The following is a 13041-nucleotide window of genomic DNA, read 5'->3' on the forward strand; positions in this document are numbered from 1 at the left end:
TTTATCGTCAACGCCTTTTGAACTCCAGTTGAAGTCAACTCAACTCAACTCAATTAATTAAGTCAACTAGCTAATGTAGAACAGTGTGCGGTTACAACTTTAAGGAAAATGGTCATAGCTAGTCAGCTACAGCTAAAGCTAGTTGTACTAAGTAGAGTACTATGTCAATGCTAGATATAACCACTACACTCAATAGTGCTAGACAATGATTGTAGATCGAGTTCTACCGTGACACTCGATGATCTCTGGGCTGTCATTGTCGGCGCGTACGTTCACATCTGCAGTCAAGCTGCGGACGAGGAGGCAGCGGCACCTTGGGTTGTGGCAGATGGAAACACGATTGGTAGTTCCGTGTCCGACGAGCTGTCGTCGTCAGCTACGTCGCTCCCAAGATCATTTCGCATTTCTTTTCTGAGCTCTTTCATGTCGTCGAAACCGCGAAGAGACAGCGGATGTTTGTCGTCTGACCACGTAGCCTTGCAAAGTGGGCAACGCCCGTAATAAGAAGTGCACTGTTCGCAGCCAAGCCTTTGCCGTCAGCAAATAGACACTGTTATCGGACTTCTGATGAGCAGGTGGCAAACATTGCAACGCATCATTCTTGGTACTATTGTCGCTGCATAGTTACGATTTAGTGCGTCGTTTCGATGGCAATCAATGGCGAGTCACTTGCTCCATCTTGTCCTCGATGTTCTCGAGTCACTCGTGTACTCGTTCGAAGCTGGACGCCAGGCGGCCGAGTTAGCGCGTCTTCTAGTTTGCCGTCGATCTTGAAAAGGATATCTATATCCGGAGATGAGGCATGATTGCTCGAGCTCAAAGACTGCAGCTGGCCGTAACCATATGCTCTTGACGAGGCCGTGGCCGATGAAGCTCGTTTTCTTTTGATCGGTGCCGTTTCTCGTATATAATCAAGGTAGCTCTTAAGTGAGTCGTAGTCACACTGGAGTACCGCACAGATTCTTCAAGACGTTGCCTTCCAAAAGTCTACGTCTGCATGCATCCAAAACAATTAGGTTAATTAGTTAAAGCGTAAACGTATATATATATACATACCAGCTACAGTGCATGCATGCTTGCTAGTGCAGTTGAGCATGCAAGGCTTTAGGGTGATCGACATGTTTATGCACAGACAAATTAAAGAAGACCGCGCTGCATGCTGCAGAGACTCCCATATAAACACCTCGTCATGTATACTGTGCATAGTCTCGCGTGGCCAGACGTTCGCGCTGGGAGGAGCGTGCGGGGAGGAGGAGCCTGTAGTACGTCTGGACACAGTGGCCGGGTTTTTGTTGGCAACGCCATAATCTTGGCGTGACCAATCACGTTGCAGAACTGCAATTATGGGCGTAGCTTAACTACACGTCCGGGACTTCATGGCTTCAATCGCTAAAATGTCATACGATCAAGAGTCGATTTCGCTTGCCATTATGTTTGCAACTAAGTTTATGGGGTACCTCGAGCTTCGAACTTTACAGGAACAGGTAGTGAAACACTTCGTTGGAGGTAGAGATGTTTTTGTGTCCTTTCCCAGCGGCGGTGGCAAGTCGCAGTGTTACGCTATCCTACCGCTTGTGTTTGATTTCTTGCAAAAGAAAGAACGAGAGAAACAGTCACTAGTTATTGTGGTGAGTCCTTTGATTGCGCTAATAAAAGATCAAGTTAGATCGCTTCGCGACCACAACGTGAGCGCCGTCTACGTGAATGAAGAAGACCAATTCAGTGCTGTCGCCGATATGAAGTACCAACTAATTTTTATGAGTCTTGAAACTATGCTAAGACGTTGGGGGGTGCGGGATATGTTGCTGAGCCACGTCTTTCAAGAAAATCTGGTGGCTGTTGCAATTGATGAAGCTCACTGTGTGAAAAAATGGTTAGGTTTCAATTTGTCTTGAAAACTGAGTGACATTACACTACGAGTTATTGGTAATATTTATACAATTTAGGGGAGAGACCTTTCGAAAAGAATTCTCGAATATTGGATAGGTTAGAAGTTTGATTCCTAGAGGAGTAAACATGATGGCACTAACAGCAACAGCCACTGTAACCACACGTAAAGCAATATGTAAGACTCTTGGCATGCTGGACTCAGTTGTTGTAGCTGAATCACCCAACAAGCCCAATATCAAATATTCTGTTCAGCATAATCCAGGCACTTTAGAAGAGACATTTGCTCCTCTTGTTGAGAAAATACGCTCCCATCGCCAATCATTACCACGATCAATCATCTTTTGTCGTAGCTATGACTCTTGTTCTTCAATTTATTTGTTTATGAAGAGTCGACTTGGAAGAGAGATGACTGAGCCAATGGGGACACCTGACTTGCCTAGGTTTCGCCTGAAAGATATGTTTACTTGGTGCACACGTCTAGATATCAAGGAGTCAATTATTGGATCATTTTGTGACCCCCATAGGCAGTTGCGAGTGGTCATCTCCACTGTAGCTTTTGGAATGGGTCTTGATTGTCCTAATGTAGGTGCAGTTATAAACTGGGTGCTTGCTGAAGATGCTGAGCTGTATCTGCAAGAAACTGGACGTGCAGGTCGAGATGGATTACCAGCAAATGCAGTTTTGTATCATGGTGGTCCTGATCTGATTACTCGAAATGTGTATAAAGATATAAAAGATTATTGTGGAAACAAAGACATCTGTAGAAGGAGGTTGTTGCTGGGGCTTTTTCACAGTTCAGAAGAAATAGGAACTAGTCCTCAGTTTCCATGTTGTGATGTATGTGATTTGCTGTGAATATATCTTTTAACAGTTGTGATGTCCTCTTACCAAATATAGGCATATAGGTATGAGTTCCTTTATGCATTGCATTTGAACTTGGACTCTCTTGCTGAAATGTAATTTACTTAATGCTATGCCAAACAAACACCTTATACAGTGTATGTGGTACACATTTATGTATTGCATCGACATCTCAGGAGTTTGTTGAACTGGGACAGCATCCACAACTTTAAATTAGGTAGAGAAACTTTCCGCATGAGGTTACTTTTGAAAGCTGGAAAGTGACGATACGATGACTTCGGCCTGCTTGTTTATGGAATACTTGTGATGTCGTGAATGGCTGTTTTATAATTCTGTCTAAGTCTGCTTGAGAAGAGCGATGTGAGTTACCACCAGATTGAACTGGTATATTATTAACAACATCAAACTGATGCAAAATGGGATATATCTTGCCAATACAGCGGCCAATGAGCTGAACTGACAAATCGGTAACATTTGATCCAAGATCACACAGAGAAGCTTTCACATCACGATTTAGATGTTCCATATGTAGGTCACATGGTATGTTCTTTCCGGGGCGTCCATGGGTATTGACTGTGCGAGTCCACTTCAACTGAAATGCCATCCTTGGGCTGAGAAGAAATTTTTCTTGCGCTAGTAGTGTGAAAGCCTCTATAGAGTAATTTGTACTATTCGAAGCTCGAAAGATGGGGAGGAAATAACGCCAACATCGTAGAATTCTTGAACCATCTCCTTCCCTAATCGCATCCACAAACTCCATAAACAACAGTTCAAGTGACAACACGTCACTTGAGTATTCATAAATTGTGTCCACTGACTGTGCTGAGGTAGTTTGCTCCAAAATGTGTGCGAATGAAATGTCTACATGTCTATCAACAATCTCTCGAACTGCACGCAGTAGCACATCTAATTGCTGACATGGCTCTAACTCTTTTGAGCCTTCTGGAAAGAAAACAGAAGTTGGATTATCATTAAGTGTTGACATTTGAAACACATCCATGGCAGCACAGAGAATGTGACTTTCTACTACAGTCATAAAAATATCCTGAGAGGCATGGACATCTTGTGATAGATCTTTCCTCACATTTCTTCTGTTTATCAAGTTCCTGAGTTGAAACAGGGTGTCCCTATCTGCTCCAGATGCAGCAGAGTACAATCGCTTCCAGATGACCTGTCAAAAAAGAACAAATGGTATGTGAAATTTGATTGCAACTTCTACAATGCATTGCTGTGATCAGGTAACTTTTGTTTCCTGGGGAAGAGAATATGCAAGAAAACATATGCGACCTCCCCACAAGCAGGCTAAAATAATATCTTGTGATCTCTGGTGCAGTTGCTGACTAAATTAGGAGCTTGACACCATTCATTAATTTATCCAGACACTTATAATTGACAGAAATGATTAATAAGTGATCATTAGGGTCAACCTACTACATCAAATACAATAATGCAGGCAACGATCAAACAGTTATGCTTACCCCAAGAAGAACTACTTTGGCATGCCAGTCTTCAACCAATGCTGTTATTCCTTCTAGACGATCGACATCTGTGCTAGAATTGCTCATGAGCCGCTGGCTTCCTCTTACTCTTGCTGCTGTCATCTGATCTCCTCCTGCAAGGTTCAAGAATTATGATGGACATTTTAGGTGTCACACCATCAACATCTAATTGACAGAGTTCATACCTAATCCAATGTTAAAAAACTTGTGTTTCGTTAGTTCAACTGGTTCAGAGCAACCCTCTACAAGTACTTCTTCCGTTTCTGGTATTTTAGGAACATAGGAATGCAATTTGTCAAGAATAGACACCATTTCCTCTAATTTCTGTTCAGACTTGAGTTCAATTCCCAAAGGAACCTAAAAGGCACAAGAGCATATTATTCCTGCGTATCAACACTTTTAAGCAGAACATTTACTATAATCACACGCGTGCACGCTCACTCACACACACACACACACACACACACACACACACACACACACACACACACACACGTAATTGTCGTTGCCAAAGTGCAGAAACATGAAACTTACAACATGTGACTTCAACGACATTTGTGCAGAAAATTCATGAGGAATATGTCTTCCTGCTGCTTTTCCAAAACTTGAGAAAAATGGCATATACTTACAAAGTACACGAGCGATCAGAGTTGTAAAGTTTGATTTATTAGTTTCATCATCCACTGGCGTTGGAAGAAGCTGACAATTGGATAGTACAGACATCTGGAAGACACTTCTGGTCACTTAGACTACTCAAGTCAACACGATCTCTGACTGCATAAGTGTGGAAATAATGAAGAGATCAAGTTTGATAGTCACTTCTCATATGATAGGGACGGAGTTCCTTGTCAATGTTGTCTCCTACCAATTTGTATGTTGGTAAGCTCCGTGGTTGCTCTTCAGTCAACTGCTCCTCGGGTTCTGAAGACACTGAAACAGAGTTAGTTGCAGAAGCTTCTGAAGGAGACGTAGATGAAAATTCACTTGGCCAAGGAAGAGGAGTGTTGTCATCAGCCTCTTGTATGTAGAAGTGAGCCCTAACAGACTGATGCGAATTTTTAGTAGGCTTATCAGACGCAGGAGTAGACGACATAATAGCTGTTAGCTGCATCATGTCTGTTGCTATGGCTTCTTCTATATCTGCCTCTTGACTGGGTTTTTGTAGTGTGCTCTACAAACAAATATGGAGTCACAACAGTTAAGTTATGAGTTAATTACGCAAATGATTACACCTTTGATGCTTCCATGGTACTCTCAATAGTTTGTCTCCAATGCAAAACCTCATCATCATACTTCTTGCCAAGGCAATCAAGGTATCTCAAAGTGCTCTGTCGAGACAATGACAAAAGCATCTTTTGAAGTCTTTTGTACACCTGCAACAAGTACAAATGAAACAGAAACAAGTCAATGAAAATGATCTTCCTTTGTAGATAATGGAAAGGTGTTCTGTACGTCCTCTATACAAGGAAGAAATCAAGATTCGATGTGTGTGTGTGTGTGTGTGTGTGTGTGTGTGTGTGTGTGTGTGTGTGTGTGTGTGTGTGTGTGTGTGTGTGTGTGTAAGAAAACATAAAATGTGTATAATAATATGTAAACATATACCAATGCATAAGAGTGCACATGTCTGGGTGGAATTGGATTTACCTGCTTTGAACTGTGACAATTGTGCAGAATCAGTAAAATTAATCGCTGCAAAGCATTCATGCAGTTGTTTCGGTGTCGAAGAAGTATGGCTGCACATACACCAAGAACAGTAGTACCAGACACACGATGGCTTCTATTCCGTCTTTGTTGTTTACTGAACATTCCTTTTTTCTTGGTCAATACCATCAGTGCAAGCCTTCAAAACTGCAAAGAGTGTTGGGGCTTTTGTCTTTAGCTCTGATACCAGCACCCCCCAAGAAAAGTCAGCTAGAGCCTCAGATGAAGTTGCTCATAGTGAAGATTTGCTTCTTTTGGCACAAAGACAAGTCATGACGTTTGCCAAAGCCATCGTAAGAAGGTTAAACACTTCTTTCTTGACCCTAGGGTTTTTCATTGCTCGTCGAGCAATTGTTCTATGTGACCTCCTTTCTACCCTACTAGCAAGACTCTGCATGCCTGGTGACCGTGAAATTGCATAAGCATGTGATCTCAATTTTCCTTTTACAAGAACCTGCATAGCGTTATATATATTATTAGCTTACTATAGACTTTAGCTAACCAAACACCTACAGCCACAAATGGGGATGATGTGCTCTTGGGTACAAGTTTCTGAAACGTCTGTTTGATTGGTGTGTCGTACCTTTATTTTTTAGTGCCAGGAAGATTGATACCAGACTCTTTGGTAAACCGTTTTACTTGAGAACGAGCTTGAGCTGAAGACGCTGACCTGAGTATCAAGCGCGCACGTTCATGACGTCATGCATACATGACGTCATGCATAGCAGCCGCAAACAAAACCCGGCCACTGTGTCCAGGCGTTCTTCTCGCCCCTCCTTCCGGCACGCCCCTCCCCCTGCACGCGAACATCTGGCAACGCGAGACTATACTGTGCATCCATGCATACATGTGAGAGAGCAGTCGACCCGTCCAATTACTAATGAGCGGTGGTTCGGACTCTTCTAGAGCTGCAATGCTATTTGTTTTGACGTTTATTGTTAGCCATGCATGAGGTTAGGTAACTCTTTTCCCAGACCACCGGACTAGATTCCACTCCAGTCGGACTATGACTCACTGAAGTGCTACCTCGATTCTATACGAGAGACGGCTCCGATAAAAAAACGAGCTTCATTGGCCACCGATTTGTCAACAGCGTGTACTTACGGCCAGCTGCAGTCTTTGAGCGCGAGAACTCATGCCTCATCTCCGGATATGGATATCCATTTCAAGATCGACGGCGAAGTAGAAGATGCGCTAACTCATCTCGGCCGCCTTGTGTCCAGCTTCGAACGAGTGCAAGAGCGACTTGAGAACATTGAAGACAAGATGGAGCAAGTGACTCGCCATTGGTTGTTATCTAAACGATGAACTAAATCGAAAGCATAGACAATAGCACCAAGAATGATGCGTTGCAAGATTTGCCACCTGCTCATAAGAGGTTCGATAACAGTGTCTATTTGCTGACGACAATGACTCGGCTGCGAACGTTGCACTTCTCAATGCGGGCGTTGCCCACTTTGCAAGGCTACGTGGTCAGACGACAGACATCCGCTGTCTCTTCGCGGTTTCGACGACATGAAAGAGCTCAGAAAAGTAATGCGAAATGAACTTGGGAGCGATGTAGCTGACGACGACAGCTTGTCGGACACGAAACTACCAATCGTGTTTCCATCTGCCAAAACCCAAGGTGCCGGTGCCTCCTCGTCCGCAGCTTGACTGCAAATGTGAACGTACGCGCCGACAATGACATCCAAGAGATAATCGAGTGACACGGTAGAACTCGATCTACAATCATTGTCTAAAACTATTGAGACTAGTGGCTATACCTAGCATTGACATAGTAGTCTATGTTCTGGGAACTCCTCTCGCTATCAGAAAGTTGCTCAGTGTACATGCAATGCCGGATACTTTATGATAGGCAGCAGAAAGATAACATGCAACCATAAAGAGGTGTGGTCTCCATCACAACCAGAATGCCAAAGTAATGTTTACTAATATAACAACAACACTCTCGAATTCAATGTTCTTTCTCTACGAGTCTATTGTCCTAACTTGCATTATGATAAAACTCGTTTATCGATGAACGTCAAAAGAAGTAAACAAGCAACGAGCTGCCCCACGCAAAAATATTGCATAGGAGATATTATTACTTTCTCGCCTCTTCTCGGATACTACCTAACAGGTGGATTTTACCTCGCCTGCCTGCAACAGAAATCGATCTAGGAAAGCAGGGGCAACTGGAATGTCAGCCAACCACCGCTGGCTTTAGGTATAATGTACGCGTTCAAGTTGTTTCTTGTATTGAATAACAGACTGCAGAAAGGATTTTGATATTATAATCAATAGCGTCATCATAACCCAAGATTTTCTTGCTTATATTGATATTTGTGAAACACTAATTATAGATTTCAGTAGCTGTCATACAAATGACCAAGTAAGATATGGTTTTTGCTCTATTGTCTCTTAGCGGTCAACTGCGGCAAACCCATTGATCCATCCAATGGACGATGTTCAGGAAACGACTATCGCTATCAGGGAGTTGCTCGGTGTAGATGTGATGCTGGATACTACATGAAAGGCCAATTTGATATAACATGCAACGCTAAAGCAGAATGGTCTCCACCCCCACCAACATGCAAAAGTAAGTTTCTCTAATGTAATGATTATTTTGAAACAGGTTTTTTTTGTATTGTAGGGGTCTTTTGCCCGCATCTGACGTATAATACAACTCGCTTATGGACGAAAGTGAAAAAAATGTTCTACGGGAAGGTTTTGCGTGGGTGATATCGTTACGTTCCTGCCTCGTCCTGATTACTACCTGAAAGGTAGCCTTCACCTCAAATGCTTGACACCGAAATCAGTCTACGAAAAGATAGGCAACTGGAATTCGAGCCAACTACCGCAAACATTTGGTACACACACTTTACTTTTCTGTAATAAAAAGTAGTTTGTATTAGTTGGGCTGATCAGAAAAACGTGCCCTCCTCCACCCTCAAAGATCAACAACGGATCTGTCCATGGCAGGGACTCTACAGTTGAGTCCATAGTCACATTCACATGATAAGATGGCTACGAGTTAGTAGATGGCGATTCTAAAATATTTTGTATGTCGCATGGACAGTGGAGTGGAAAACAACCAAGATGTCAACGTGAGTTTTTCTAGACTAACATTGGTCGAATGCCGAATTGACTGTTTCTCAATAGACGTTTGCACTAAGCTCGGGCCGCAAAACGGGTCTGCTCAACATTGCGTCGTTCGAAACGAAAGGGCAGAACTGGTCTGCCTAGAAGCAGTCCAATGCCCGTCAGATTTAACTCAGGTGTGCTCTAGTGATGCAGAAACTCACAACAACGTATGTCGTATGAAAATTGCCAGCTGCAAAAAGTACGGCGCTAGAGACACAACGACGGCTATAGCTAAAGGACAATGTCGTTATGGTACAAAATAAATGGCAATGTTTACCGTTTCATATTTTAATATTAATTAGGTGGAGTTTGTACTGAATCTCAACCGACACCTGTTTCTGGAAATGAGTGTAGAGTCACTGTCTATCGATATTATTACAATACTGCAACATCAGAGTGCGAAAGGAATGCTCACGGACTGTGCTACAAAGGACACAACAGTTTCTTTACATTGGACAATTGCAAAGACGTTTGCGTCAAATGTAGGATCAATTTTAATGCTATTCGTCCACCATATATACGATTTATAACAGTTATTTTATGCAGTTAATCCTTGCTTATCTACAATGGATCCTGGCTTGTGCAAATTCCGTCCGCTACGTTATTATTGCAACGTGGCAGAAGAAAAATGCAAGGAATTCTACTATTCAGGCTGTTTTGGAAATGAAAACAATTTCGTGACAAATCCGGCATGCGAAGCAAAATGTAGACACTGCAGTAACTTAAGTGTCAATCAATAATGTGCAAATATGTTTCAGGCAACGGTGTTGGCGCCACCCATGGAGCAGATATGTCTGCAGGTAGACAACAGCACTATTCTACCACATTTCGTATTGATTTTCACAATATTTTGAAATTTCAGAAGATTGCTGTAAAAACACTCTGAAAGATCAGTGCAAAGGCGAGCTAGATCAGTTGGAGTATATGAGTATAACTGATGTCAAGTTTAATTGATATCAATAATTCAGTATTAGATATCGATTCTTCTGACCAAGAAACAAAGCAAGGGAAAGTGTTCGTCGGTCTTAAACTACAATCAAAGAATATGCAAGGTCAACGAGTATCGAGATATAAGAACGCCGAGACACTTTCACTGCCGACTGTTGAAAGCACGGTGGACGGATGCAACATGAGATGTCCTCATTTCAACTCAGGAACGAAATATCTAGTTGTTGTGAAAGGTGCCACAATCAACAAAAAGCAGATAACATCTGAAAAGTATTACATAATTCAATATGCAAGTGGTGAGAAAACTGAAAAGTTTGATGAACTGAAAACCTACACTTAAAGAAATGATGCCACGACAATTCAATGCTTTCTCGCTTGGATAGAAAAATGGAATTTAACGTTGTTGTTTGTGCTTTGTTTCAATGTTTGAATGATAGAATTCTGTGATTGTTTGAATGTTAGAAATCTGTGCTATTTCAGTTCCGATACTTCTACAGTGTACTGTAGAGATGAAGATGTAGACAAGTAGTGCTCACTACTAATGGCAGTAGACAAGAAAGTATTTCATATTAACTTCAGATCTATTTATCGTATAAAATGTAATATTGACGGGAAATTCATTTTGACGAAATATCATCGTTATCGAAATCTCGGTATCGTTAGAAACCGCTGGGTCTGGCATTTCTGTTTATTGAATTATCTAAGCTTTTCCTATAAACGAAACGGAAGGATAATACTTGTGAATATCAAACACAAACGGATGGAGCAATGGCTATTATCCAATTATCTTGTAAAACAAACGGATCTGCAACTGGAACCATTTAAGATACTTGGTATAACATGGTCCAACTGGAGCAGCTCTTAGTGCTCTAATGAGCACACCTTGTGTGACCTCTACTTCATTACTCACCTCCGAGTTCATGTTTACGGGAACAGAAAGGAGGTTGTGTTCATCTCTTACACTATTTTTTGCCGGTTTGCTTCCTTGTGTGAAGTTTACAGTTAACACATCAAACTCACCTGATAAGGTGTGCTTTCACAGCAATCAACAAACCTTATAAATTTTGTAGTTCCTTCATGTGACGTACCGCAAGAGAAGTTAAAGAACGCATCTACTAAGCTGCCTAACAAGACAAGACAGCCAGTTGGCAGTACAGTCAACTATACACACGATAGCGGCTACTTGATCAAAGGCCAGAACAAGATAACATGCAATTCAAACGCAGAATGAAAAGGAGAAATAATCTCCAAAGTTGATTATTAGAATAACTTCAACTCAATGTTTAAAAACTTGGCTTTATTATAGAATTTTTGAGCGGTCACATGCCTTTGTTAAAGCATGGAAGAGTTGAAGGAAATAGCAACAAGGTAATTTTTCGTTCTCTTATGGCTACCGACTGAAGAACGCGGGTAACGCATATTGTGGGGAAAAAATAGTAGATATATCAATAATCAACCTCCAACATGTCAAAGTAAATAAGTACATGTTAAGTCTAATAATATTGCTGACAAATGCAACTTAATTTTTCAGTTATAAAATGCCAAGAACTCGAATTAGAAAATGGAATTGTACCAAAGCACAACCTAACAGTAAACAGCATTATCACCTTTGCATATAAGAAAAGCTACAAGAGGAAGGGCATCAATTTACGTAAATGTGTCTCAAACACTGCCTCCGCTCTGAGACCCATCTGATCCTGTCTCATGCAAAGGTTCGTTAGAAATAGACAAACTTGATTCCTTTACATTTTATATCATTTCATAACTTTACAAAACCATTAAAGAATATCAGTTTTAAGCAAATATAGGCATTAAAAGTGTAATAGTTAAGTAAACGTTTAATTTGTCAAGAAGGCACATGTATAGTAAAAAATGATCACAAAACTGTTTTTATAAAAGGTGTTTTTACAAAAATTAATTTAGCAAGATTGTCGACTAAATTTGCAGTTGTCATACTCTTTGTACAAGTTTAAATATTGCAATTTACAATTAAGGTATATTAACTGATTAGGAGCAGTTTGTGGGCGTGTACATGACATAAAGTGAGAACGAAAGTCTCTTTAGCGCAAGTGAAATAGCTAACACACAAGAGTCAAGCGTGTACTACTGTTATAATGGTTAGACGATGTGTGGCAGCTGCGTGCTATAGTACGGTGAATGACGGTATGAGGTTCTTTCAGTTTCCGAACACGACAAACAAAGACGATAAAGTGGGCGTAACAAGAGACTAAAAGATCTCGATGGGAAGTCCCAAGTGCATGATTCTTTCGTGTTGTGTAGACTGCTTTGAAGATGAGCCACGATTGTGCGAGCATTTCGGTTAGGATACCGGGCACCGAAATTGAGACGAATACCGTGCATACTGATTGAGACAGTGCGATGGCTGATCAGTTGGGAAAACCAAGAAAGATGAGATTGGCATAGGAAAACGTGAAAGAAGACAGTAGGTTGTGTTTAGACTTTGTAGAAGTGAACATGTAGTGATAAATTCAATTGATCTAAAATTTATGCTCTCTAGTCACTGAACAATGTCTAGAGTGGTTGGTACAGAATATTCTAACTGCTGACAAAAGGCATGGCAGCCAGTTTACACCATCTTGCTAATTGATAGTAAGAAGTTTATCTGTATATCTCCTGTGCAGCACAGAAATCCATTGTTGAAGTCAGCATTTTTGGTGGAATCAATTAGTATTGTTTCTCACGAATTGGAGGAGGATCAGTTCTAGGCAATGCCATAGTTCTGCTGTATGCAGTATGCATAACACACACATCTAGGCAGTCGCCAGAGAATACTGGGGTTTCAGTGATGCAGTTTTGTCAACTTATTCCCCAGACAAAATTCCCCTATATGACTTAGAATATCAGCCTAAACTGTTTAATACCACGATAAATCAAATAGTCGTTCGTTTTACTCGTCTTCGAGTGCTACCATTGATTGCGTCTCAGTGGCGATGGGTTCAAAGCTAGACAGGTACACCTATTCTACGGCTTCACTTTTGTCGTCTTAGGAGCTATT

The 13041-nt window shown here is 41.4% G+C and overlaps 1 protein-coding gene and 1 long non-coding RNA gene across 2 annotated transcripts; both read left to right on the forward strand.

The window, feature by feature from the left end:
• The first annotated feature begins 1394 nt into the window (after positions 1–1394).
• Positions 1395–2745, forward strand: LOC134176508 (ATP-dependent DNA helicase RecQ-like). The gene is made up of 2 exons (XM_062643176.1): positions 1395–1873; positions 1995–2745. The coding sequence occupies exons 1-2, from the start codon at positions 1395–1397 to the stop codon at positions 2743–2745; spliced, it is 1230 nt and encodes a 409-aa protein (XP_062499160.1).
• Positions 2746–7933: 5188 nt separating this feature from the next.
• LOC134176620 (uncharacterized) lies at positions 7934–8806 on the forward strand. The gene is made up of 3 exons (XR_009969302.1): positions 7934–8160; positions 8359–8532; positions 8587–8806. It is a non-coding gene; the product is annotated as an uncharacterized LOC134176620 (long non-coding RNA).
• Positions 8807–13041: the final 4235 nt, after the last annotated feature.

The sequence above is a fragment of the Corticium candelabrum genome, chromosome 2 (genome assembly GCF_963422355.1).
Source record: "Corticium candelabrum chromosome 2, ooCorCand1.1, whole genome shotgun sequence".
NCBI lineage: Eukaryota > Metazoa > Porifera > Homoscleromorpha > Homosclerophorida > Plakinidae > Corticium > Corticium candelabrum.

Excerpts from the sequence above, each read along its gene's own strand:
- LOC134176508 (XM_062643176.1), top strand. The coding sequence starts at position 1,395 with ATGTCATACGATCAAGAGTCGATTTCGCTTGCCATTATGTTTGCAACT. Across the intron at positions 1,874-1,994 it reads GCTCACTGTGTGAAAAAATG|TTTGATTCCTAGAGGAGTAA; the intron begins GTTAGGTTTCAA and ends ATAGGTTAGAAG.